This window comes from Cryptomeria japonica, chromosome 8, assembly GCF_030272615.1.
Source record: "Cryptomeria japonica chromosome 8, Sugi_1.0, whole genome shotgun sequence".
Lineage (NCBI taxonomy): Eukaryota > Viridiplantae > Streptophyta > Pinopsida > Cupressales > Cupressaceae > Cryptomeria > Cryptomeria japonica.
In genome coordinates, this window is record NC_081412.1 from 298895562 (window position 1) to 298921734 (window position 26173).

Here is a 26173-nt window from a genome sequence, read left to right on the forward strand (position 1 = left end):
TCCTTCTAACTCAAAACATTTTCTTCAAATGCATGTCTATCCATAATGCTACTACGAAAATCAATAAATGGATCCTCCTTTGAGAGTATAGAGGATATGACACATTCCTTCATATTGAACTCCTCAAATCGAACAAGTAAAGCTCTTTCTTACATGACTTTATCACTGTTTTGCTGGCACATGCTATCACCAAATGTTAATAAAATATTTTCTATGACCAAATGATTTTAACCTACTACTTATATGTTGGATTTGCTTGAAAAACTAGGATCCCAGAACATCATTCATGAGATATTTTGAAGTTAAGAGAAGGGTTTTCCTTCAACTTCGCACCCTTCATCTTATTTTCCTTATTAGAATGCTTCCCGTGATGATAAACATGTGCAATGATTTGGAACCAAGTTGATGTAATAACTCTTCTCTACTACTACCTTCTTTATTCCTTGAACTATAATGAAAGAAACAATTGATGCTTTTACCTTCCTTTGCTGATGTGAACGTCCTCAAAATAATAGTAACAACACATTCATCCTTGAAATAAAATTTATTAGTAAATAAAGATTCATCTGTAATGCCCCCATTTTTGCGCCTTCCGAAGCATCAGTTATTTCTAGAGGTTAGCCTATTATCAGTGGTCGTTGTAGGTTAATGTGGTGATTAGGGGGCTCTTAGAGGATAATTTAGGCTTCTTCACCCTAACACTTTTGTGTCTTTTCTGGTGTTATCCAGCTCAGTTCAAGTTCATCAGTTGGTTCATGGATTTGCCTTCTAGGGATCATTTAGAGCTATTTGATAGATAGTTACTATTTTTAGCAAGTCACTTGGATGGTGGGATCCATACTTACAATATATAATAAGTCACCAGGGATGATTAGGAGTACTATGGCTATACCTAGGAAGTTGGTGGAATCAGTTGTTGGTTTGATATTTGGCAATTAATTAAGATTAATAATTCAATTTAATTGATTAAAGTTTAATAAAGCATTGTTCTTAATCAATTAATGAAATTAAGTGACTGTATTTTAAGGGGATATAAGGGATCTTTTTTGCAGTAATTATATTATATTTCTTAATGATATAGTCATTTTTTAAGCCTTTATGAGACTCCAACTTACATTTAATGACATCAAGCAAATGAAATAGAATGTTTTTACTTCCATATGGGTGGAGGGTTTTGGAGAGATATGTATAAAGGCTCATTGAAGGTAAGATCAATGTTTGTAGGTGTGGATGATCACATAAGGTTATTCTTTGATAGACTCATTTAAAGATTATAAGTGTGCATCATTGGATTTAGTTTTATAGAGTTGATAGGGCATCTTGAGGTTAATTGAAGGCAGATTGGGCAAGATTTTATTACAGATTTGGAAGTGAGAATTGCTTCACAGGCTAGCTGTACCAATCAAGGTTGCCAGAGATCCATGTGGGATTTGTTTTACTGATCTGATCATTTTCAGATCAGAATTCTCCAATATTCAGGCCATACTAGGCATGATTATTACCAGTCGTCCCATATTTATTTGTCTTCAACATCCAACTGGGTGATGGATTTTGAGCTTGCTGTAAGACCCTAGGCGTGGGATTTTGGGGTCCTGTATGCACTTTCAGATTTGGAGTTTACTTGTATGCTTTTGTTTAAGATTGTTGATTAGATCATACCGTTATTATTTGCCTAACCTTTCCTACCTGGCTAAGGTGCTGGACTTTGTATGTGCAGCTCATTTTAGAATTAACGAAATGGAGTTAAGGGTTTGTGAAATTAATTGTTTTTAATGATAGAAGTTATTTAATTTAACATTTTCCTACATTTATTTTCCAATATTCCCAATAAACACAAAAAATCAGAAAAACATAGAAAACTAAAAAACAAAACTTAAATATCCAGAATAGGGTGGGATATTTCAATGTTATCAGAGCAGAGTTTTTTGCTAGCCATGGTATTTGATGAGTGATAAAGAGTATCAGACTTACACTAGGGAATGACAACATAATTAGTGGTGGCCACCACAGGTTCTAAAGGTGATTCTATCTTTAGAGATTTTGGGTATAAATAGAAGTTTTTCTAGTGAAAGTGATAGTATTTTAGGACGAATGGTAGAAAGGGTCAAAGGACATGCTGGGTCCGAAATTTCGAATACCAGAGCAAAGAGGAAGTTTGACAATATGATGGACATGATGTTGCAACTATCGTCTAAGCTTAATCAGAATATGACTCTACAATATACAGGTGAGACGAGTGACTCCAATAAAGGAAATGATCAGCATACTACAGAGAATAAGAGGACTGCTATAGGTTCAGTGTCCAAATCTCTACAACCGACTCTTGCTCGTAGGGATGCTCCACAATTTCAGATGCATGAACCGCTGGTTTCCATGATTTGAGGAAATTAGGTTACATTACATGGAGTATATGACCTTGCCACCTGAGATCAGAGATATATTGACTTTGGAGCAGTTTATGAATCAAAAGAGGTAGAGATCAAGTGCAGTTGGTAGGATAGAGTACAGGGTGACTTGGGGATAGAGAGACTTCCAACAAGCAATAAGGAGGATAATGTTGGAACACTTTGATGGTAGTGAAAGATGTACAGCACATGCCTATGTACAAAAACTTGACAATTACCTCTCCTTGAGACCTATGCTTGAGGAAGAGGCCTTCAGATTTGCCACTCTACGCCTTGACAGTTTGGCTCATGAGTGGTGGCATCACGGGCTAGTCACACTTGGGCACAACTTGATCACTACCTATGATGAGTTCACCAATATACTCATGGAACAATTTGATAGGAAGGATCCAAAGATGTATTTTAGGGAGCTTGCTTTAGCTCAAACAGTACGGTTCTTTGGAGTCTTACATTTCAAATTTTCAGAGACTATCCATGATGGTTCCTAGTATCACGGAGAGGAGACTTGTGATCCTATTTAGTGAGGGACTTTTGGAGCCCTTACATGAATGGATCAAGGCATTTGACCCTCCCACTTTGCAGGACGCCATGAGGAAAGCTAGGAGCATGGAACTTGCTGCCCCTAGTAGCAAAGTGTCATCTAATTCCTTTCCCTCTAATAAGGACAAGAAACAGTTACAAGAAGGAACGGATCGGCCTAAGAGACCTCAGAAAATTGATTTTGAGTTTAAATGACTTGAGAAGGAAGAAATTGTGCTTTATATGCAAGGGTCCTTAGGAACCGAGTCATAAGTGCCCTATGAAGGGTAAAGTTAATTGAATGGAATAGTACTAGCTGATGAAACTAGTTAAGAAAATTCTGATCAGCAATCTAACTTGTAGGCAAAAGAGGTAGAAAGTGCATTTGATGAGTCAAATAGAGAACCAGAGGAAGTGGCTCCCATAGCACAACTCTCTAGCATTCAAAAAGAGAGTTCATTAATCATTAGAGGAGTCTTGGGTGGACAGCATGTGATTACTTTGTTGGACATGGGGACCACACATAGCTTCATTAAAGAAGGGTTAGTGGCTAGGAGAGGATTCAAAGTTGAAGAATTTGAAGGATTTAGGGTGAGAGTTGCAGATGGCTTCATTCTCACTTGTAACAGGTTTCCCAACTTGACCATTAAATTGAGTGACTACGAGTTTCAAGCAGATTTCTATGTGGTTAGTTTGGGAGAGATGGATGTTGTGTTGGGCATGACATGTTTTCGGTCTATTCGAGAATTCTACCTCAACTTTTGAATGTTGGAAATGAAGTCTGAGGTTGATGGAAGAAAGCATGTGCTCAAAGGAATGTTTGATGGGAGTGTGTGTAGAGCCTCATTTAGAAGAATGGAGCAACTCATTCAGCATGCGCCAAAGGAGTGGGGCAGCTTTGGAATCAATGATGACATGTGTAAGTTCTGAATTTGGTGTTCATCATAGTGGCAGTTTACTTTCTTTGAATGATCACTATTGGAGAAGCCAATTTCTAGTAATTGTTGGTAACCCTTTATTTGAGATGGGTGCTGACTTGGCTCATAAAAATCATCGTTTCGAGTTGGAATGTGATTTCCAATTTGATGTTGAAGGGTATTGTTGTGACCATTTCACACATCACCCCATCACAATGGGGACCCCTCTTTTGCTTTTAGTTTAGGTTTTAGATTAGATTGCCGGATGTGTTCCTTTGAATAAATGAGTGTGAGGTGAAGCTTACACTTGCATTTTGAGATGTCAACAATTCGCCTTTGATTGCTTAATTTAAATGAGATGAGGCAAATTCAGCTAAGGCAAAAGAATTCAGGGATCCTTGAGCTAAGGATATTTTATCCCTAGGCTAAGAATATCACCCCCTTAAGAATTTCATGCCATCCTTGAGCTAAGGATATCACCCCCTTAAGAATTTCACACATCCTTGAGCTAAGGATATCGTCTTGCAGCGTGACGGTAATGTCACAAGCGCCGGAATGGGGAGGTCTTTGGTTCGACTCACTTTCCTTGCAATCTGCTAAGGCATTAGTGCTCTTCCATGAGTACGAGTGGTGTCGATACCAAGTTAAAGGCTCAGCGGATGATTGATTGGCAGATGTCTGACAGGCTGGACTTACCATGTAGGAACACACGGGAGTAGATGCAGACCGTTGGTGGTAGATTAAGGTTGGCGCCATGCACCAAATGGAGTCAACATTGCCTTGATTGAAGGACAATGGAGTGATAAGGGTTCGTATGGAGAGATAAGGAGTGCCCGTAGATGGAGAGATAAGGGAAGGCTAACGGAGTGATAAGGGGTGCCTCATGGAGCAATAAGGGGTGGTGAAGGAAACATAAGGAGTATGGCAAGCTTGGTGTAGTGGAGAGATAAGGGTGGTGTACGAGCAGGGAGATATAAGGAGATTGGAGGGATAAGGAGTAAGGAGTATGGTTAACTTTGCAAGAGTCAAATCGAGGAGGTGTTAATACCTCGGAAATGTAACCACAAGGATGGGATCCCCCAATGTGATCCCACTAGTTCAAAGCTCCAGTCAAAAGCGTAAGACCCAAATACCGATAAAAAAAAAACCATTAATTCATTAAATAAAATTACCCATAGAATGAGTTTGTTGGATTATATTAAATAATTAAATTATTGAATTCCCTTTTCTGACTATAGCCTATGGAAATTAAATAGGCTAATTAGTACTACTAGATTACTCTGCGGAAAGGAGACATCACAATTTGACACTTTTTTTCCCCAAATTTTCTAATATCTTAAAATATTTCATGTATATATGCATACACAGTCTGACATGGAGGAATACAGATAAAGCTAATATTCTGTTGTCAATTTGGCATATGAGACACACCCTTGTAAATTCAACTTTTGTTAATTGCTTCAAACTTATAGCTCCTTTGATTGTAACTTGTAAGAAAGTTCTGAAATAAACTGAACTTCCCAATTTCCTTACACGCATTCTATGCTTTGTATGCAAGACAAACTTTCTGTTGCTTTATACACACATGTTGTTGGATTATGTTAACCATGTAATCTGGCAATATGGTTGTGTTTGTGTGAATTATAAGCAAAATGATTACATCTTTATTATTTTATTGTCATATGTGGCTCTTTCTGAAATTTTATTTAGTTATTCACCTTGATGCATATCTTATATTTCTGAATGGAAGTGATGTAGTTGCTTTTGGTTAGTAAGGTCTGCATACAGCATACATTTCAATTTATAGTTTAAAGCTTATTTTTGCAGGTTATATTCGTGTTTCTTCAGACTCTCAGATGTTACTAGAGAAACATTTTCAACTTCTAAGTAGGGAACTGAAAGTGATGTCTGGGGTATGAGATGGCCAGAAACAGTTATTCTTATCCATTTCATTATAATAAGTTATTCCTACCATTTCATTATGTTAGTTCCTCTTTATGTTCAGTAGTTGGTATCAAAATGCAGGTGCCAGAGCCAGAGGAATTTTATGCAGGTTCTACCATAGACAATCTTGTCTTTGGAATTTTTGATGAAAAGGGACAAATTGATGAAGAAATGAATGGTCGCCAACATTCATTGATGATCGATCCATCTCCGCAAGATGGAGTTCAATATCCCTTCAGAATGGGAATATGTAAAATTCCCAAATTTACTCTTCCAGCAGAACCTGGGACTCTGGAGTTTAAAGCTTTCCATTCATTCCATCCAGAACTTTATGTGCATTTTAAGGTTTAAAGATCACAGCCAATATAAGTTTTTACTGTCATATTATTAGCACTCGTAGATTAGAGCTCTTTTAACAGTGTAATGCTTTGTCCTTGTAGATTGTACCATTAGCAATGGTCATGTTGCCAGAGAAAGGATTTGACGATGGTGCCGTATATCAGGCTTTAGATGAATCTGTGAAATCGGATCCATGTCCAAGTGATGAAATGACTGCCGATTCAAAGATAAGGTCACATGGGATATCTCTTTTAAATAACTTAAAGGTGAGATATTGTGGGATTCTCCACAGAACTAAACATTTAAAAACAGTTAATTTTGTCTGAAAACCTTGAAGACCAGCAGATTTCATTGCCTTTGACTAGAATTAGATAACACGAGTATCTATATATATGCTCTTGCCTTCTAGTGATGTGTCTATACTCACAATGTATGCATGTATATAGCCTAATTACAGTTTGTAAAAGAATGCATGTACACATCTATGTAGAAGTGAATTATTCAGTACATTTCACTAGATATTGATAGATCTGTTGGTATGGGTTATTTATGCAGGTGTGAATTAATGCAGAATTGGTTGGATATATAATGATCATTTGCTACACTTATTTTATCTTGGAGAGAATTCAGGTTGCAAAGAAATATATAAAATTATCCTAAGAGTTATATTTAAGAAGTGATCAACTGAACCAACAATCATTTTATATTTGAAAAAGTTTTGGTTGCAAAGGGGTTTAGGAGGGTTAGATTTAACAAGTGATCAAATGAATTGAAAATTATAGCCAACAAACTTGGACTTAGCAATTACTTGTGTAATGTCACCATTTTTAGCAAAAGTATTTTCTGCACGATTAGTCTAGTTTTCAAGTTCTTCCAAAGGCTAAGTGGTGAACTTGGGAGAACTCCAAAGTTCTTGGAGTGCACATGTGCAGTATTCCAGGATTTTTTCATTTATGTAAATAAACTTAGTTGGCAATGTGGATTATCACTTTCAGAAGTTATTTTTGACATTTGGTGAGATCTACAAACTTCTTGGAGGAGTAGTCTATGTTTAGTAAGTCACATAGTTGGTTTCAATCATCATTACAACACTTTAGTATCATATTGGTGTGATCAGAGTTTGATTTTGATGTTCTTTAATTGCTTTCTGCAACTCAAGTAGAATAATTTAAATATTCATTTAAGTTCCTAATGTTATATTATTAAACTGGCAACTTAAGTGTAATATCTTTCTAAAAAGGTATAAAGTAACCTCAAAAGTGGATGTCTAGGACATGGGGGGAACTTAAGTGTAATATCTTTTTAAAAAGGTATAAAAGGATAGACATTTTTTTTTAATACCATTGATATTAAATTATTAGTAGATATATGTGAATAACTAATAGATATTAATATTGATATTGATATTAAATATCAATACGTTAGGGATGAAGTGAGGGCTAGTTATACAGAATATGTTACTCTTCCATTGGAGATCCGTGACATTTTGTCACTTGAACAATTCATGAATTAGAAGAAGAAGAGAGATGTTGGAAGAGTAGAGAACAGGACTTGTGGTGCATAAAGACAATTCCACAAGCTTTGGGGAAGGTGGCTCTTGCACATTTTGATGGGATCGATAAGTGCGCTGCTCTGCCTGGATATAGAAATTGGACAACATTTTTGTCTTTAAGACCAATGCCAGAAGAGGATGCAATCAATTTTTCCACTTTGCATTCGGATGGAGCCCCCCATGAATGGTGGTATCATGGCTTGGTGACTCAAGGCCATAACCTTATTAGCACCTACGATGAGTTTACCGATAAGTTTATTGAGAGGTTTGATAAAAATGATCTGTAATTGCAGTTCAAAGAGCCAACACAGTTGAGATAGCATGGGAAGGTGGATGCTTATACTGTTGATTTCCAAAGACTCTCAATAATAGCATGTAACGTCACAGAAAGAAAACATCTAGTCCTTTTTAGTGAAGGGCTGATTGAGCCACGTAAAGGGTAGGTTAAAGCCGTCAACTCGCCAACTCTCCAAGAAGCTGTCAAGAAGGAATGGAGTATGGAGTTTGCTGTCCCAAAGAGAAAATTTCCATTTAAGACCTTTCAACATGAAAAAGACAAGAAAAAATTTAACAAGGAATCAAATCAGTCCAAAGATCTCCCTTCAAAAAAAGATGACGGCATCTGAAATTAATTAAGGAGGCAAAATTTATGCTTCATATGCAAGGAGCTATGGACCCTAGTTCACAAATGTTTTGAGAAAGGTAAAAATCATTAATTGGAGTTCTTTTCAGCCAGTGATTCCAAATCAGAAAATTCAGAACAACAGGCTAATATGGATGAAAATGAGAAAGAATAAGCATCAGAAGAACTTGATGAGGAAAAGGAAAGCGAAGATACTCTTGTTTGGCTCTCAAGTCTACAAAAGAATGATTCTTTTAGGTTTCATGGAATGTTGTATGGGCAAAGAATTGTTGCTCTTATTGATACTAAAGTTGCACGCAACTTTGTTGACAAAGGAGTTGTAGCATAAAGAGGTCTCAAGACGGAAAAATTCAAAGGCTTCAAAGTCATGGTTGGTGATGGATTTACTATTTCTTGCTCAAGGAAAATTCCACGATTGAGTCTATAATTGACGAATTATGAAATTATTGATGACTTCTATATGGTGAGTATTGGAGATACAAATGCGGACCTTCACATCCAATGGCTTTGTTAATTTGGAGAGATCACTTTGAATTCACAATCCGTGGAGCTAAAATTCTAAGATGATGGAAGAAAGATTATGTTGAGTGGTATGTCTAATAGTGGATTCCATGTTGTCACATGCAAGAGAATGGAGAGAATTTTTCGTCATGGGAAATGAACAAAGGCAAGACAATAGTATGGAAATAACTTGCAACTCTTTGATATTCCCTTTTTTGATATGGAAGTAGAGTTAGCATTTCATAATCTGCTTGTTGAGATGCATGTTGATAGTATTTGGTAAGAAGAATTTTCCCATGATGGTGTGCTTCCTACTGTGAATCATAATAATTAAACCCTCATGACATGATAATAGACTTTGTGGGATTTCCACAAGGAGAAGAGTATAATCATGATTTTGAGATTGATTGTTGGTAGAGCAATAATTCTTGTGTTGAACCTTCAAGCATTGCCAAATGCTTTGTAGAGGTCCACATGATGACCATATAGTGCAACATGAGTATGGTGGAGCTACTTTATTGATGAGTAAGTATGAAAGAGATTATCAAAAAGGATTTTTAGCAAGGTTACTAGGAAATGAGTATTAATTCTTGTATGTGAGATTGGTACTGGTATTGGTACCGATACAACTAATTTCTAAAATAGGAGACAAGACTACTTGGAGATTTTTTAATATAATTTAATAATTTCTAGAAAATATCATCACATAGAACTTTTAAAACAAGAGCAGTGGTAAAGTTTTGGATAAAGGCAAAAACAGGTTTTGAAGGGACCCTGAAACCCTTTACAATGAAGATTCTAAAAGATTTAGAATCAACACAACCAAACTGAAACCAAAACCAAACAGGCTGCAGAGGATAAAGGAATACATAAAGCAGCCAAAGAGCCAGCAAAAAAAAAAACTAACTACAAAAAAGAAGCAGAGACCCACAAACCAGCAAAACAAAAAAAACAGAGAATTACATGAGGCTCTTAAGGGTCTCAGCGACCTCAGCCTCCAAAAGACTCATATTGTCAGCAACAGACCTAAGTTCTTTGTAGTCCAAAGTTTGAGCAGCAACTTTCTTCTTCAGGTTCCCTCTAGTCCGCTTGTAAGGACCAGACACTGCCTGTGTATTATCTTTGTCCTCATCCACACTAATCAGCACCTTGTCCTGACCATCAAGACTATTGACCATTATGTGCTTGGAATCTGCAGTTTGCTTGACAATTTTGTGACTATTGGCCATAATGGTCCTGAGAGTAACCTGGTTTCTCTTGTAATTCTCCTTAACAATGGAGAATAGATTCTCAAACCCTTTTTTCATGTGATCAATGCTAGCAACGGCTTTGTTAACACAGTTCACCACAAATTTATTCTCTTCTTCAGTCCACTGACCATCACCATGTTGTTTATCTTACAAGTAGGAATAGGCATATCTTCCAGCTTGCTCCCCAAAGCGCTTTGGTTAAGTTTGACCTCTTTGAGTTCATGGAAGAGCCACTTGGAAAAGGCTAAAAGAGTCAATAGCATGATCTCTAGCCAAGCTGAGGATATTCTCATAGTCCTCCCTCTTATCACTCAGTTCGGGGCTTTTAGGATGAAGGCCCTTCTGAGCAGCATCCCCCATAGTATTAGCCTCCAAATTACAAAACGAGGGGGGAATTTCAAAGTTCTGGCTACCAAGCTCCAGGTTGACTCTTTGTTTGGCATATTATTATCCTCAGAAGTCCCTCTATGACTATTAGAAGCAGAGGCATCATTACCAACAGAGGTAGAGGAGGAGGAAATAACAACCTGCTTCAAACCCTTCTTGCCCTTGCCCAAATAGTGGTAAAGTTTAATATTAACTTTAAAGTTTAAATACACAAATGTCAAAGACTCAAATGTCATTGTGTTCAAAATTCACATTACATATTGAAATTCAAAGATCTTGATAGTTTGATGTTGATACACGAACAAAAAATAAAAATAAGAAATCTATTGTCTAGTCTTTTGTGCTTTGATCATCCATATCAAGGTCCTTAGCTATGATGCTCTCCAAATACTCATCACTCATAGACTCAAGTTCCTCTAATGGTAGTAGAACTGGGGGTAATTTTATTGAGGCCATCTACTTCAACTGTATCATCCACCATTGCTACAACTTCTCTATCGAGTGAAATTTGGTCCCATTTTGCTGAAGGACCCTCCATGTACCCAAAATATATATGAGAGAGAAGACAAAGTGAGCTATGAATGTACACTAGGTTCTTTGCTTTCTTTAACCCTAATCATTCCTATTTAGTGAATGAATAAAACTTTAAGTGCTCCAATTTCTCTTAGAAGACAAAGAGCTAGCTACTTTAAGAGCAATCTTATTGCAAATGATTGTAATCTAGGGGTTTCACCTCCATGGTTCTACCACCACTCTATAAGGTCTTTCTTTTCTCGCATATCATATAAAGCTTCCATTGAAGGGAAATCACCATGCCTATGTGAAAAATTATTCCATTGACTCCTCATAATTGTAGCATCTTCACTTTGACCATAAATTTAGTTTTATTGCAGTCCAAATTCCCTTCATTACCTATCTATGCTCATATGGAGCCCTCTTATTGGTCTGTTGCATATTATACCATTTATGATTTAAGGCATAGGCAACACAATGAAGAGATGTGTTAAGTTTGTTCCATCTTTCTTGTAACATTACTTCTAGTGAAAGATATAGAGAAAGATCTTTTGCATCTATTATTTTATTGACTCTTTCACATGGAATCTTTTTCTTCATAAACTTCTCCCAAACATGGCTTGTTTGATTTTGTAAATTTAATCACATCACACATGGGCCTAATAAAGACCAAAACGGTCATCAAGGGCCATACTTCTGACCTCAATTGCAATATTTGATGTAGATTGTCTCCAAGATGCCCATACATCACTAACTATTGTGGAACACAAAGCTTCTTTGACTTAATGAAGACAGTCAAGAAGAATAAAATAAGATGGAAATAATGTATTAGCAGGTTTCAGAAGTTCAAGCTTGGCAAAATTTAGATAAATGGCTTGTGTATGGTGATGGTTACATATGAACATATGTATTTTTCTGCCATTTTCTATGAGATGTGAAATCCATTGGAACTTGCCAATATTTTTTTAGTGCATAATGTAACAAATGCACACAACATCGTGTCCCCACCTCCTCAATATTGTTACATAGCTGGTTATGAAGAAACTTCGCATTTTTTTCTTGCCTTGAATAGACAGTTGCCTTCAAAAAATAAGGCCCTTTGTTGCATGTTACCATGATATTAAGTAGTGGATGATTTATAGTATATTTTTACCCATCAAGGACCATACCTCTCACCTCAATTGCAGTATTTGATGTAGATTGTCTCCAAGCTGCCCATGCATCACTAACTATTGTGGAACACAAAGCTTCTTTGAATTGCAGACAAGAAGAATAAAAAAAGATGCAAAAACTATGTATCGACAGGTTTCAAAAGTTCCACCTTGGCAAAATTTCGATAAATGGCTTGTGTATGGTGATTGGTACATATTTACATCTGTATTTTTCTGCCATTTTCTATGAGATCTGAAACCCAATAGAACTTGCCAATATTTTTGAGTGCATTATTCAACAAATGCACACAACATGGTGTCCAAAATATATGATTGTACCTTTTTGTACCAACATACCTACTTTACAAACAGGGGCAGCATCAATAACAACTTGGACTATATGCGATGCCCACACCTCCTCAATGTTGTTACATAGCTGGTATGAAGAAACTTTGCATTTTTTTCTTGCCTTGAATGGTCTATTGCCTTCAAAAAGTAAGGCCCTTTGCTAGATGTTGCCATGAGATTAAGTAGTGGATGATTTCTAGTTTCTGTCCACCCATCCATCACAATACTGCATCCTTTTGTAGTTCAAGCTCTTTTCATTGGTATAGTTTATTGTTTTCTTCCTTATCAATTAGAGTAGTGCAAATCTTTTCAAACCCAAGTGGTTTATACCCAACTGGTCCATTATTGATAGCTTGGACCATCTCTCCATAGAAAGGTGAGCAATCAACATTCAATGGTATTCCATTTGCATAAAAGAAGCATGCAATTGTTGCATCAACCGCTTCTCAACCATGCACATCAAATAGTCTTCCAATGGGATTTGAGTTGCTAATGTGTGGTGTCTTGTGAGAATGTTGTGTTCATACATCTATAGAAGACACATCCATTTATGTCTCTCTATTTTGATTTTGACTTGCAGCAGTTTTCCCTATCGTCAAAGTATGAGAGAAGCTCAAATTATAAACTTTCCCATCAGCCCTTTCTTGATCCCTCACAGGATCATATCATTTTACCTCATTTGGACAAGAATCAACATATTTTCCGAGTATGTGAAGGAAATGATCCCTCACTATCATGTTTATACCTTGCCATGCCATTTGACAAAGCTTACATGTGATCGTCGCTATTCCACCTGTACCTTTCAACCCCAAAACACGATCACAATACTTCCACAATGGGTACAAGCCTTGTTTTCCCCCACCTGAAATTCTACACAAAAAAAAATTAAAAAATAATTAGAAGCGTTAGACAAATCATTTATAAATTAATAATATTAAATTATCATATATTTAAAGAAAATCAGAACCATAGTTTCAGGTTTTCATTTTTGTCATTTTTTATTCTTCAGTGTTTCACATAAAACCTGTGGAAGGGGTTACTATCAGATAGTAACTATGGTCGAAAAAAATATCTAGATGAAATTTTCATGTTATAGAATACAAGATATTTACAGTGTACCCCAAAAATATAAGCTTTGCATTGGCATTTTCTTATCATTTTCTTGGAGGTTGGAATACTATTTAGATTCTTAAAACAAACCATATGAACAAGTGATGAAGTGAAATACATCAGAAGCTTGTGAACAGGTTTAGGAATTAGGATTCAATATAGTTAGAAATTTAGAAATTTAGAGTAGACAACTATAAATAAATCCCAAGCATTTGAGATCATTGACAAAAAAATTGAGTTATGAACCTGAGAAAATGAACTTTCTTTTCTTCTGCACTACGTTGATGTCTTCCCTGTCGACGTTGATGGCTGCTTATGGCTGGTGTTATGTGTTTAGGTTTTTATGTTTTACCTTTATAATGCATTTTTGGTCAGTGTTTTCACAGGAGGCGTCAGGTACGCATGGGAGATGCTAGGATTCTTGGGCACATCGTTGCCTACTAATAGGGACGTATCCAAAGGTGTCTTAGGGACCTAAGATACATCTCCACCTTTGAGACCCATGTCAAGAGGTAGGAGACATGTCTTCCGGTTACCTTGATTTTTATAGATTGATGATGATGGTAGGAATGTACCATGAAGGAGCATGGATCTACATTTCAATATTAGAGCTGTTGATATCATTCAAATCAACTATCATATAATTTCATGGGCAAATTTACAGTTGGATTCACAAGTACTTGTCATGGGATAAAGCAATTTTCATTAATGACTATTTGGGAAGCTTTTTTCAGTCTTTGTAAAAGGTGTTTTAGTTATTAACATACTCTCATTCCAGATCTACATTTTAATATTAGAGCTGTCGATATCATTCAAATCAACTATCATATAAAACAATTTTCATTGACGACTATTTTGGGAGTTTTTTTCAGTCTTTGCAAAAGGTGTTCTAGTCATTAACATACTCTCATTCCAGATCGACATTTCAATATTAGAGCTGTCGATGTCATTCAAATCAACTATCGTATAATTTCATTGGCAAATTTACAGTTGGATTCACAAGTACTTGTCATGGGATAAAGCAATTTTCATTGATGACTATTTGGGAAGTTTTTTTCAGTCTTTGTAAAAGGTGTTCTAGTTATTAACATACTCTCATTCCAGATCTACATTTTAATATTAGAGCTGTCGATATCATTCAAATCAACTATCATATAAAACAATTTTCATTGATGACTATTTTGGAAGTTTTTTTTAGTCTTTGCAAAAGGTGTTCTCGTCATTAACATACTCTCATTCCAGATCTACATTTCAATATTAGAGCTGTCGATGTCATTCAAATCAACTATCGTATAATTTCACTGGCAAATTTACAGTTGGATTCACAAGTACTTGTCATGGGATAAAGCAATTTTCATTGGTGACTATTTGGGAAGTTTTTTTCAGTCTTTGCAAAAGGTGTTCTAGTCATTAACATACTCTCATTCTTTGTTCTGGTAAGTGAGTTCCAAATTTGCTGCTATTGTTCCGCTTTCAGGCTGCTGACTTTGATGAAATCAGACCATTATGTGTTTAGTTTCAAACTTGAACAGTAGTAAAACCGGTCGTTTTGAGGTTTCAAGATAATTGAAGAATGTTGGTAAGTGATTCCAGCTGAAGCAAATGGATACTCCAGCCAACATTATACTGATTTGGGTGAAAATTCAGCTGAGTTATGACTCATTAATTTTTTCCAACTTGCACCCTTTGCTATTGTAGATTGATTTTTGGAAGTAAAACCCTTCAACATCTCTATCTAGTGAAGGGCATGTTGCAAAGGAATGTGTTGGAAGTTGCAATAGATCATCTAGGGAGATAATTGATGACAGCAGATTGTTGCATGTTTATGATCATCATTTGAAGTCTCGTGGTGTGAAATAGTGAATGTATTTTCAAAATTTCCAATCAATAATTGAATAGTGCAAGGGAATCGTGATAAAGGAGCAAAATTTGTAAAGAGCTCACTAAAATCTTGCAAAGAATGAAGGTTTATTTTGCAAATTTGATGTAGAAAAGTACATCAAACAAAAGGATTTACAAACCTCCTAGATTTATTTGGGATCCTGGAGCCACATTGATTATTCAGGGTTGAATAGTTGGATGAAATTTGCAATTGCTCAAGAATAAGCTATTCTGGGGAGGAAGGATTGTAATGCCCCATTTTTAGCAAAAGTGTTTTGTGCAAAGTAATTTAACAGGAAAGCAAATAATTTATAGTTAGTTTATAACTTTAGTGTAAATGTTGAAATAATTTTTATCACCTTACAAACCTCACCAAGACACCAGAAATCCAATCATGTCGAAATATAACTAAAGGTGAAAGATGATAATTGATGCCAACATGAGCACATACTATAAATAGCTGTGTTCTCCGAGAACCAAAGAGAACAAACCTAGAAAGATCAATGCCATGCAAGCACTTACCATAAATAGCACTGTTTTTCAAGAACCAAAGACAACAAGCCTAGGAAAACCCAACAAGCACTTACCATAAATAGCACTGTTTTTCAAGAACCAAGGACAACAAGCCTAGGAAAACCCAAAAAGATCAGTATCATGCAAGAACTTACAATAAATAGAAGTGTTCTCCAAGGATTGAGGAGAACAAACCCAAAAAATCCTAGAAAGATTCATGTCAGACAAGCACTTACAATAAATAGCAACTATTTTGGAACCCATTGAAACTGAGAATTGGGCTCACCAAGAACATTAGACTCTCACAGCACATCTGGAAGCCTATGAAAACCCTGAAAACTAGCCAATGCTCATAGAACAAGATGGTGTAAAAATGGGGACATTGTAGTTCTCTCTCCCCAAAGATTGATTGTCCACAAGCAATGGTAACTCATAAATTGATTGATCCCAAATAAAACTCAATAAGACTCAAGAATCCCAAATAAGTGTAGGAGGTATGTAGCTCCAGCTAGTTATTGGGCTCTTGCAAAAGTGATATCCTAAAATCCTCCTATAAGAAGAGCAACTAAACACCTCAAAATCTCAGTCAACTCTTTAGCAAATTGCTCTCCATAATTAAAAATCTGTTGCACCATAGGAAACTCGAGAAAGTTAATGCTAACTTCCTCATTGGCAACACCCTGCACTCTAGCATAATGGTTGTCATTGAAAAGAAATCTGTTGTTCCAACCATAAGTGCAATCTGAAAACAAGAAACGGCCATTAATTGATGCCCAGACTCCCATACTAGACCTGGTTAGCTGCAGCACTTATTCCCTTCATATGAAACCAAAAACTAACCCTGTCAAGAGGCTGAACGGTTTGAAGATGCTTAAATCTGGAGCTATTCAAATCTAATTTTTTAAAATTCAACACCCAGAAAGAACAATCATTGCAATACTGAAAATCCATGGCCAAAATAAGAATTTTGATCAACCCCATCAATGTTTTGTTCAAAACCTCTCTCGAATCCACATGTATGAACACAAATGGACTCATAGGATGACTGTAAAGAGAAGCAACAACAACATTCCTTTCACCTTTTTTGGATCCATAACCTCTCTTTGTAATGCTCCAAAAAGAAGTAGCTAAATTCATCATATTGCATATCATGATTTCGTTTTGTGTCATCTAGTGGTGGTGTCTTCAAGACAATGAAGTCTTCATGCATCATGATATCCCATGTGAAAACTTCATATTCATTCAAAATTAGTGACATGCAGTGTACAGAGGTTATAATTTTTTTGATATGAACATCATTAATGGTAGCTCCAAAATTTTGAAACATGACAAAATATCATCCCTCACAAGCAATTTCAATCATAATGTAACCAAATTTGTTTGAAAAAGCCTCAAGTATAGTTACCTTTTTAACAAACAATGGACTGTTGAAATGAGCCAATCCCTAAAAATTCTCCACAACTAGTCGGAAATATTTCTTCATGATCTTGCTACTACAATGTATTTTTGGAGCTATAATTCTAGTGACTCCACTTATACCAAAAGAAAATCACATATCATGCACGGCTGACCCAAAGTGAACTCAATTCCATAACAAGATCAAAGATTTCTTGTTGGCTAAACTTGCAAACTGCGATTCTTGTATGGTAGACAGCCCTTTTATTCTTGATCCTCAACATCTTAATAGAGCCCCCGGATCCCATACTTTTGTAGACATGTATGGATTCTTTCACCTTTGTCATTGATGCATCCTTTGATGAAATTAACTTTGTAATAGAAATCTGATCACCTTATGAAACTTATCAAGACATTGGAAATATAAATTTGATCATGCTAGAACATAACTAAAGCTGAAAGATGATAATTGATGTTGGCATGAGTACATACTATAAATACCAATGTTTATCGAGAACCAAATAGAACAAACCAAAAGGATCAATGCCATGCAAGCAGTTACCATAAATAGCAATGTTTTCCAAGGACCAAAGAGAACAAACCCATAAAAACTCACAAGGATTGGTGCCATGCAAACACTTACTATAAATAGCACTATCCTCCAAGGACTGAGGAGAACAAACCCATAAAAACTCAGAAAGATTTGTGTCAGACAAGAACTTACTATAAATAGAAACTACTGTCGAAACCCACTAAAATTGAGAATTGATCTCACCAAGAACATTGGAACTCTCACAAGCATTTAGAAACCTTTTGGAAATCCTTGAAAACTAGCTAACGCTTGCAGAACAAGATGGCATAAAAATGGGGACATTACGGTTGCCCCACTATCCACCAATATTGTAACTCACTGCCCTCATAAAACTCCTCTTACTTTGAATGAGTGGTACCTAGGAGTACCAGAGAGAGTAGTGATGGTTCCTCTTTTCATCTCCTTTGATGGGGGCTCATCTACTTTCTCTTGTTCACAATCTAGGTCACCCAACTCGCTATTAGTAGTTCCTTCTATCTTCTCCTCTTCACTACTAAGACCACCTCTATGTTGTCTACCTTCCCTTTGCCCAAATACTTTTGACCTGCTTTTTGGAAAGGCTTTTTATCCTTGTTGGGTGGAGATGTTTTGGGCTGAAATTTATTTCTAGGTGTTGAGCTCTCCATATTTCTAGCTCTCTTGATAACATCTTGTAAGGTACTTGGACAAAATTCTTTGACCCACCTTTGAAGTTGTTCGGTCAAGCCTTCTACAAATAGAACAATCAACTTGTGCTTAAAGGCAACCATGATTAAGAGTTTCTAGAACTAAAATATACAGGAATCAACTGATCCCACCTATTACAACTTTGCCAACTCTCTGAAGTGCAATTCTGGATCCCTTTTATCAAACTTGTCAATCAATCTCTGTGTGAAATCTGCATAAAAGGTGATATTGTCATGTCCCAAAGTCCCCAAACAATGGTATTACCACTCATGAGCCTCCCCATCCAAATGAAGTGTTGTATACTTAATGGCTTTGGTCTCCATCATGGGGTTAAGTTGGAAATATGTGTCTAGTTGGAAAAGGAAACCTTCTGAATGCAAAAGGATTTTTTGTTATCATAAACCTGCACAAATCCCCATTGGCCAGTAGGATACACCACCCTGATACCATTGTAATGATATCACCTATATTATGAACCGAAAATGCCACAAGTTTTACATGTATTGATGTATCAATATTTCATCAAACAATTCATGAGTAATTTTATTAGAGGAATTTTTTTTTGCAATTGTTTATAACAATTTGTCTAATGATTTTGTAGGCAATTTCGTACTAACTCATTACAGCCTTTCAATATGGCATAAGGCATTTCATCAAATGACTCACTTTCAAGCAAAATGGCTGCAAATAATAGACTGAATTTAACACCTTGCTGCTCAGAAATAGAAATATAAATATCATAATTTCTAACCTTTCACAGCATCAAATGGTTAGCTGTCCATGAATCCCCCAAGATCCTAGTAAGTTGAAACCTCTTCTATGTTCAACGCCACATGTTCAGATTTGTTTGAAGACCTCCAAAATAGCTACACCTCTATTCTCTAGGCCCCATGCCCAGCACAAAGGCTGCTGCAACTTGATGCTTTCCAATGCCAATCCTAGACAATGGCATCGACCATCAAAGGGTCTCTAGAACTCCATGAATTCTTTGTAGAAATATGTCACGGCAATACCAATGGAAGAATCGACCAGCTGAAGGAAAGTTTCATGCCTATCAAGAGGATGATAGCATATGCCGAACATAACATAAACCTTCATGCCCAACAAAAGTCTAAAGTCATGTTGACCAATGAATAAATCCAATAGTCCACCATAGGTTATGCTTCACACCTAGTATCAGAACATCATTCTATGGCATATATCTCATTTCTTGGCATTCATTTGATGTATCTTTGAAATGACAAGCCTTTATCCAAAAATCGGAGTAAACCATAATTTTTCATTTGCTTGCAAACCTCCATAAAATTATCAAATCAACCTGCAGAGAGTATCTATCTTTCACACACTCGAAACGTCAAAATCCAATCCAATAGTAAATTCTGTACAAATCCACCAAGGTTGGCTGAAATGCTTTTTCATTCAATCAACCAAGAACCCAAGGGTTTTTGTCTTAGGGTTTTCTTAACAGATTGCACAAGCTCTCAAAGAAACTTTCCAAAAAATAGAGTCATAAATGAATTGCATTTTTGCTCTCAACTCTTTTATATCCCATCTTTGAGAGAATTATTATATTTTATTTCGTACTTTCACTCATAAAGTGAACCACTTCACAAATTTTCCATTGACATAAAATAAAGTCACTTTATTATAATAACCAAAGTTTAGCCTTTAATTAATTAACTATAAACAATCCCAAGTAGCTTGGGACTATTTAAAATTTAATTATTTAATTATTCCCATAAATACCCAACTTAGCCTACGGGAATAAAATATGTTACCACCCTTTGATAGGATTAGTGGATTGAAAAGTAGGTTGAGACAAAGATAGTTTGTGTTGTGGAACTAAGCCTTCCAGGTATATCATTAGTTGTATGCTTAGGATGAAGAGTATGTATGTGTCCGGAGAACTATATCTGATAGACAAATATGACAAAATGAGAGGATGAAGAGTTAGGTTGATATTTTTATTGTCCAAAACATTAAATAAACTATTTTCATTGTGAGACATTGCTAAGGTATAGAATTGACTTTTGACATGGTATGCCCACCTTTACTACACCTACAAATTAAGCTATGTTCTGATAACCTTTTAAGAGGCCATTTGAAAGCATGATCTTTTCTTGTGACCCACTAAATTTTCGTTATCACAAATTTAGGCATGATTTGAATGGAGTTCATCATACATGTCAAACTAAGTTTCTTTGTAGTCAGCGTACAATGTCTATTGTTATGTTCGATAATATTGGTTATCTGACAATGTATTAATTGTTTGTCATTGTCGGGTAGTTATAAGTGTTAGTTGGTTGATGGTTGTGTTCCTCTTAACAACCATAGCGTCCTTTAAATATACTGTGTATCGTCATGGAATGTAGTTCGTTGTAGTGGGATCAACTGTAATCCTTGGCTGACCATCTCTAGTCTTCTTCGTAATAATTTCATGTGCGAATAAAGATATATTTTACTCTTGTATTCGGTATGCGTTGTCATCTTTATTATTACTTCATGTATTTAATTTGTCAGGCATAATAGTAAACATTTGGTGTTGTTTCCTTAAAAGAAATCGGGTTAGATTTGAGAAATTCATGCCCTTAGATCCCAATAAAGGTAGAAAGAGGCCACAAGGTAGTCAAGACCAAGCGAATGAAGAAAAATCCAAAGCGTCAATTGAAGCCGTAGTCAAAAAGAGAGGGAAACCTTCACTAAAGAACGCTTGAAGGGAGAGTGGGAAGAAATTGCTAGACACTTACTGTCCCCTGACGAAGAATACAAAGACCTTGTCAACCAAATAGGAAACTCATCCATGTTGGTGTTGGAAATAAGCCACACTCGAACCGACGATGGACTGGTCCAAGAGGGGCCAGTAGCTCAGTGGTAGAGCACTCCAGCAGCGTATGGAAGGTCCTAGGTTCGAGTCCTAGCTGGTCCATGTCTCAACATGGTATCAGAGTCAGGTACAGGCTAGGAGCCCCAAGCACACGAGAGGTGTGGCTTAAGGGGGGGTGTTGGTGTTGGAAATAAGCCACACCCGGACCAACGATGGACTGGCCCAAGAGGGGCCAGTAGCTCAATGGTAGAGCACTCCAGCAGCGTATGGAAGGTCCTAGGTTCAAGTCCTAGTTGGTCCATGTCTCAACAATCCATACAGTCAATATTGGGCAAAGAGGATGAAGAAATCTTTGAGATCGAGTTTGTTTAGATACTAGAGAGTAACGTACACCACATAGAACAACTATCCATATCGAAGGAACTGAGAATTGGGGGAATTAGGTAGAAGACCCCGGGGAGAAGAGAGTCAAAGAATGAAGAGGAAGGTTACTAAAGTGCAAGGAACGCTAAGGGTTGACGTGTAGAGGACTCGTATGTGGCTATGAGTCCAAGTGAAGAATAGAAATGTCGAGAGCAAAACAATCCAACTACTTCTAAGGCATAGGGTAAATACTGACCAAGAAAGATGGTGACTCCCCCAACGAGGCCACATGTCGACAAGAAGAAACTCCCCAAGTTCACAAGAAATGGGTTGAAGGACCCGATAAGTTACTGCAAGACGTGCAAAACTATTTGGATAGAAAGCGGTCAGAAGGACAAATTATTGGCTCCAATAACGCACTGCAAGACGTGTGAAACTATCTAGATAGAAAGCGATCAAAAGGACAAATTATTGGGTGAGAGATTTTTTAGCAATGCTACAAGGTATAGCCATTGATTGGTTTATAGAGCTTGATGATGAATCTATAGTCTCTTGGGATGCATTAAAGAAGGCATTTGAGGCCAAGTTTAAATTTCTATGGGACGACAATGAGATCGTCACCGAGATTTATAACACCAAACAAGGGAAGCATTGAATGTACGAGCTTACTATTGTAGGCTCAAGGAGTTACTCGTTAAGCTGGAGAATCAGCCAAACAATGAGCTTAAGAAGCGGTGGTTCATTGAGATTGATTCCCTCGTTGCGCAAGAAAATGAAAGTGGTGCCTCCATCCTCATATGTCGATGCCTACAATTAGATGGACATTGAGAGTGAAAACAAAACATCCTCCCGAGGGAAGAGGAAGATGGACAATAATGAGAGCACCAAAGGTAGCAATGATGAAGAATCCAAAACGGTCCAAGCCCTACAACAGGATATGTTGAGAATGATGAAAGAATTGAAGGCAAAGAAAAGAACCAATAAAGAAACTAATGAACTACGATGTACTAAGTGCAAAATTCAGGGGCACACAAAAATTAATTGTCCTAGAAAGATGTTTTTTGAAATTTGAAAAGTGATGGGTCATTCAATAATGGAGTGCACATACAATTTGAAGAGCAAAAGTACACAAGTCCTCTTCACATAGTGAGAGTGCACTCCATCGAAACCACAAAATGCATCTCTATGCGGTTATCAAAATCAATGAGGGTGGAATCAAATACAGTTTGGTCCAAAGGACGTCCTATCATACAGTGTCGATAATGTAGCTAATGGGGACACTTTGCGAGAGACTACCAAAATAAGAAAGACAATGTGCAATTTTTGCGCAAATGGTGTGGACTAGGTGACCATAAAGACATAGATTGCCTCGAATCGAAAGGGTATTAATATATTGGACATGGAGGAACAAGGCGAGGCAGTTTTGGCAATCATGAGAGCACAAACAAAGAAGGTGGTGTACTTGGACCCTCATACAAAGAAAGAACGACTTGAGGAGCCAAAGCAAAAGTAGAACAAGTGACGGTGAAGGAATGAAGAACCTCCAATGAAACTACAAGTATGTCATGGTGATTGGAATCAAAGAAGAACATAGTTTGGTAGGTGCTATAGACAACTGTACCCATCAAGGTGACAAACCATCTTCAAACCATGCCGCAACTAAGAGTGGCAATTACCAACACGGTCAATGACCAAAGTTTGTGACAAGAAGACCTAAGTAAAGATGTGATAGCAAAGTTGTCACCCGAGGGCAAACAAGTCATTGACCTAATGCTGCTGATGATGAACATCATGAAGCAACCAACTATAGTTTAGATGGAAATCATGGGGAAGAACCTCACAAATACAATCGTCGATTGAGGCTCAGGAGTGAACGTACGGTCAAAAGACACCTGGAAGTGCCTCAGGAAACTAACCCCCTGGCCACCAACATTTCACCTGGAAGGTGCCGATCAACATGGAATCAAGTCGTTGGTGACACTGATGGTGTAGAAGGTAACGATTGGGACCCAACAATTCCTCCTTAATTGTGTGGTCATCCCCTTGTAGAGGAAAGTGCACGATGCATTACTTGGGAGAGGATGGTTGGTAGTAGCCAAAGCCTATCACAATTGGAAAAATAATACAATCTCCATCAAAACAAGGGTTGGAAGTATGTAATTGATTAAAGAACCAAGTTGTCAATGAGGAAACAACTTCCTCATATTTGTCAATTTTAGACTCAGAGAAGAATAAGCGGAGTGTCAAGGTAGATGAAGGAATTTTGGAGTTAAGAGTCATGCTTGAAGGATGAAACGAATTCTCCCCATGGACTATTTCACTGCAAATGGAGTACTATGAGGTATTTCCACCAACTTGTAATTCTCTTGTAGCTACAACTCTCAGTGAAGAGAAACCAATGAAAGCATGTAAAATTATGGACGATACATCTAATAATACGAAGAGCAGAATGTGTAATGTGTAGCATAGAAATAATTGCCAAGGGGAAAAGCAAAAGTTTATGAAGGGTTTCTCCACTCTCAACAACATTCCGTACCTCATTTTTCCTTGACACAGACACCCTCTAGTAGCTACATACACATTCTTCATGGCAAGAGTACGGTGGTTGCTTGTTCATTACATGGTATGGTGCCTAAAAAAATCACACAACTTGCATCTTAAATCATACAGCATTCTCAGTTCACAAACTGCGTATAGACTTTGGTATGACCTCTTCAAGTAATTCTCATTGTATAAACTGCTGCAATTTACACAATACAGCATCCAATCTCTGTACGACCAAGTCTTCCAACTGTGCAGCTTCACAAACGTATCGTACAACCTCTAGTTCAGTACACCGTACACCTCACTATTCACAGCGTACAGTTGCACTTTCTCATTGCACAGTCTCACACTCGTATGGAATCACTCCAACATACGGCAACAGCAAAATTACATCAAACTGATATTTTATGCTCGGCATGTGGCCTCCAAAAATTTCTATTGTGCGATATTTAAGCGTCATCCTTGTACAACATCCAAACATTCAACCCATATGGCCTCAACAATAGCAAGTTCACTTTGTACGACATTCCTTCTGGCATAGCATACGACTATGACAAGTAATTCTCTGGAGAGTACAGCTTGACACCCTTGTGTGCATATGGCATTCTCAGCCAAGGTACATTCTTGGTGCATTTTTCAGCGAACGGCCGCATTGGCAAAAGACAAACTCCCTCACCACTTGATAGCATGTTTCCTAACAGTATAGCAAAGAGGATTTTTCACGACATGTTGCCTATGTTGGCATCTTAAAAAATCATGAAAACAATGCATGCAATGGAGTTCTATGTGGTTCTGAAGGTCTTAATTTGGGCTTGGTGTTGCCTCTAGACCCCAATTTGATTTTTCAAGTACACTACAAGTTTGAGTTTGGACAATACAAATCATTGTCTACACTCTTGTCATTAGTCTTCTTGAATATTACTTGATGTTTACTTGTCCTCTGGAAGACAACTTTTTCTTTTGGCGGGGATTATGTAGTCAACATACAATGTCTATTGTTATGCTCGATAATATTGGTTATTCAACAATGTATTAATTGTTTGTATTAAGTTGTTTGTCATTCTCGAGTAATTATAAGCATTAATTGATGTTCCTCTTGGCAACCCTTGGGTCCTTTAAACATATTGTGTATCTTCATGGAATGTTGTATGATGTAGTGGGATGAACTGTAATCCTTGGTCGACCATTTCTGGTCTTCTTCTCTATAATAATTTCATGTGCAAATAAAGATATATTTTACTCCTGCATCTGGTATGCATTGTCATCTTTTTTCTTACTGCATGTATTTAATTTATCAGATATGGTAGTAAACATTCTTCCATCTGCTACTGTTGTTTTTTTCGTATTCCATTGGTACTGTTTTTACAATTTTGAGGATTTGAGGATATTTGTCCCACTATGGTTGCTATAAGCACAGCTGAGGCAAATAATTTTTCTTGTGAAGTGATATGCCCACCTTGCTCCTTTACTAGAAATAAAATTGTGATCCTATAACCCTTTTAGAGGCAATCTGAAAGTATGATCTTTGCTAGTGACCTACTAAATTATCGTTATCAAAACTTTATTCACGAATGTAGCTCATCATAAGTGTCAAACTAATTTTCTTCCATCTGCCACTGTTGTTTGTCTAGTCCAAAAATTTGTTTGTCAGATCTTGTACTGATTTTCCTATTTTGGGCACTTGAGGATCTTTGTTCCACTGGTTGCCATGCAAGCTCCCAGGTGCACCTTTAATCAATATTGGATTCTCAATCTACACAATGAATGTTATTTATGTTTATTGATCAAGTTATTGTGAACACTGTTTGGAGTTATC

General features: G+C 36.9%; 1 protein-coding gene across 4 annotated transcripts in view; it reads left to right on the forward strand.

Moving 5' to 3' along the window:
- Window positions 1-26173, forward strand: part of LOC131035899 (structural maintenance of chromosomes flexible hinge domain-containing protein GMI1) — a 254949-nt gene that overhangs the window by 226740 nt on the left and 2036 nt on the right. For all 4 annotated transcript variants that reach the window (XM_057967666.2, XM_057967665.2, XM_057967667.2 and 1 more), the window contains 3 exons: window positions 5669-5754; window positions 5867-6130; window positions 6226-6390. In XM_057967666.2, the coding sequence (XP_057823649.2) occupies window positions 5669-5754; window positions 5867-6130; window positions 6226-6390 (515 nt within the window). The remainder of the gene's footprint in view (window positions 1-5668; window positions 5755-5866; window positions 6131-6225; window positions 6391-26173) is intronic.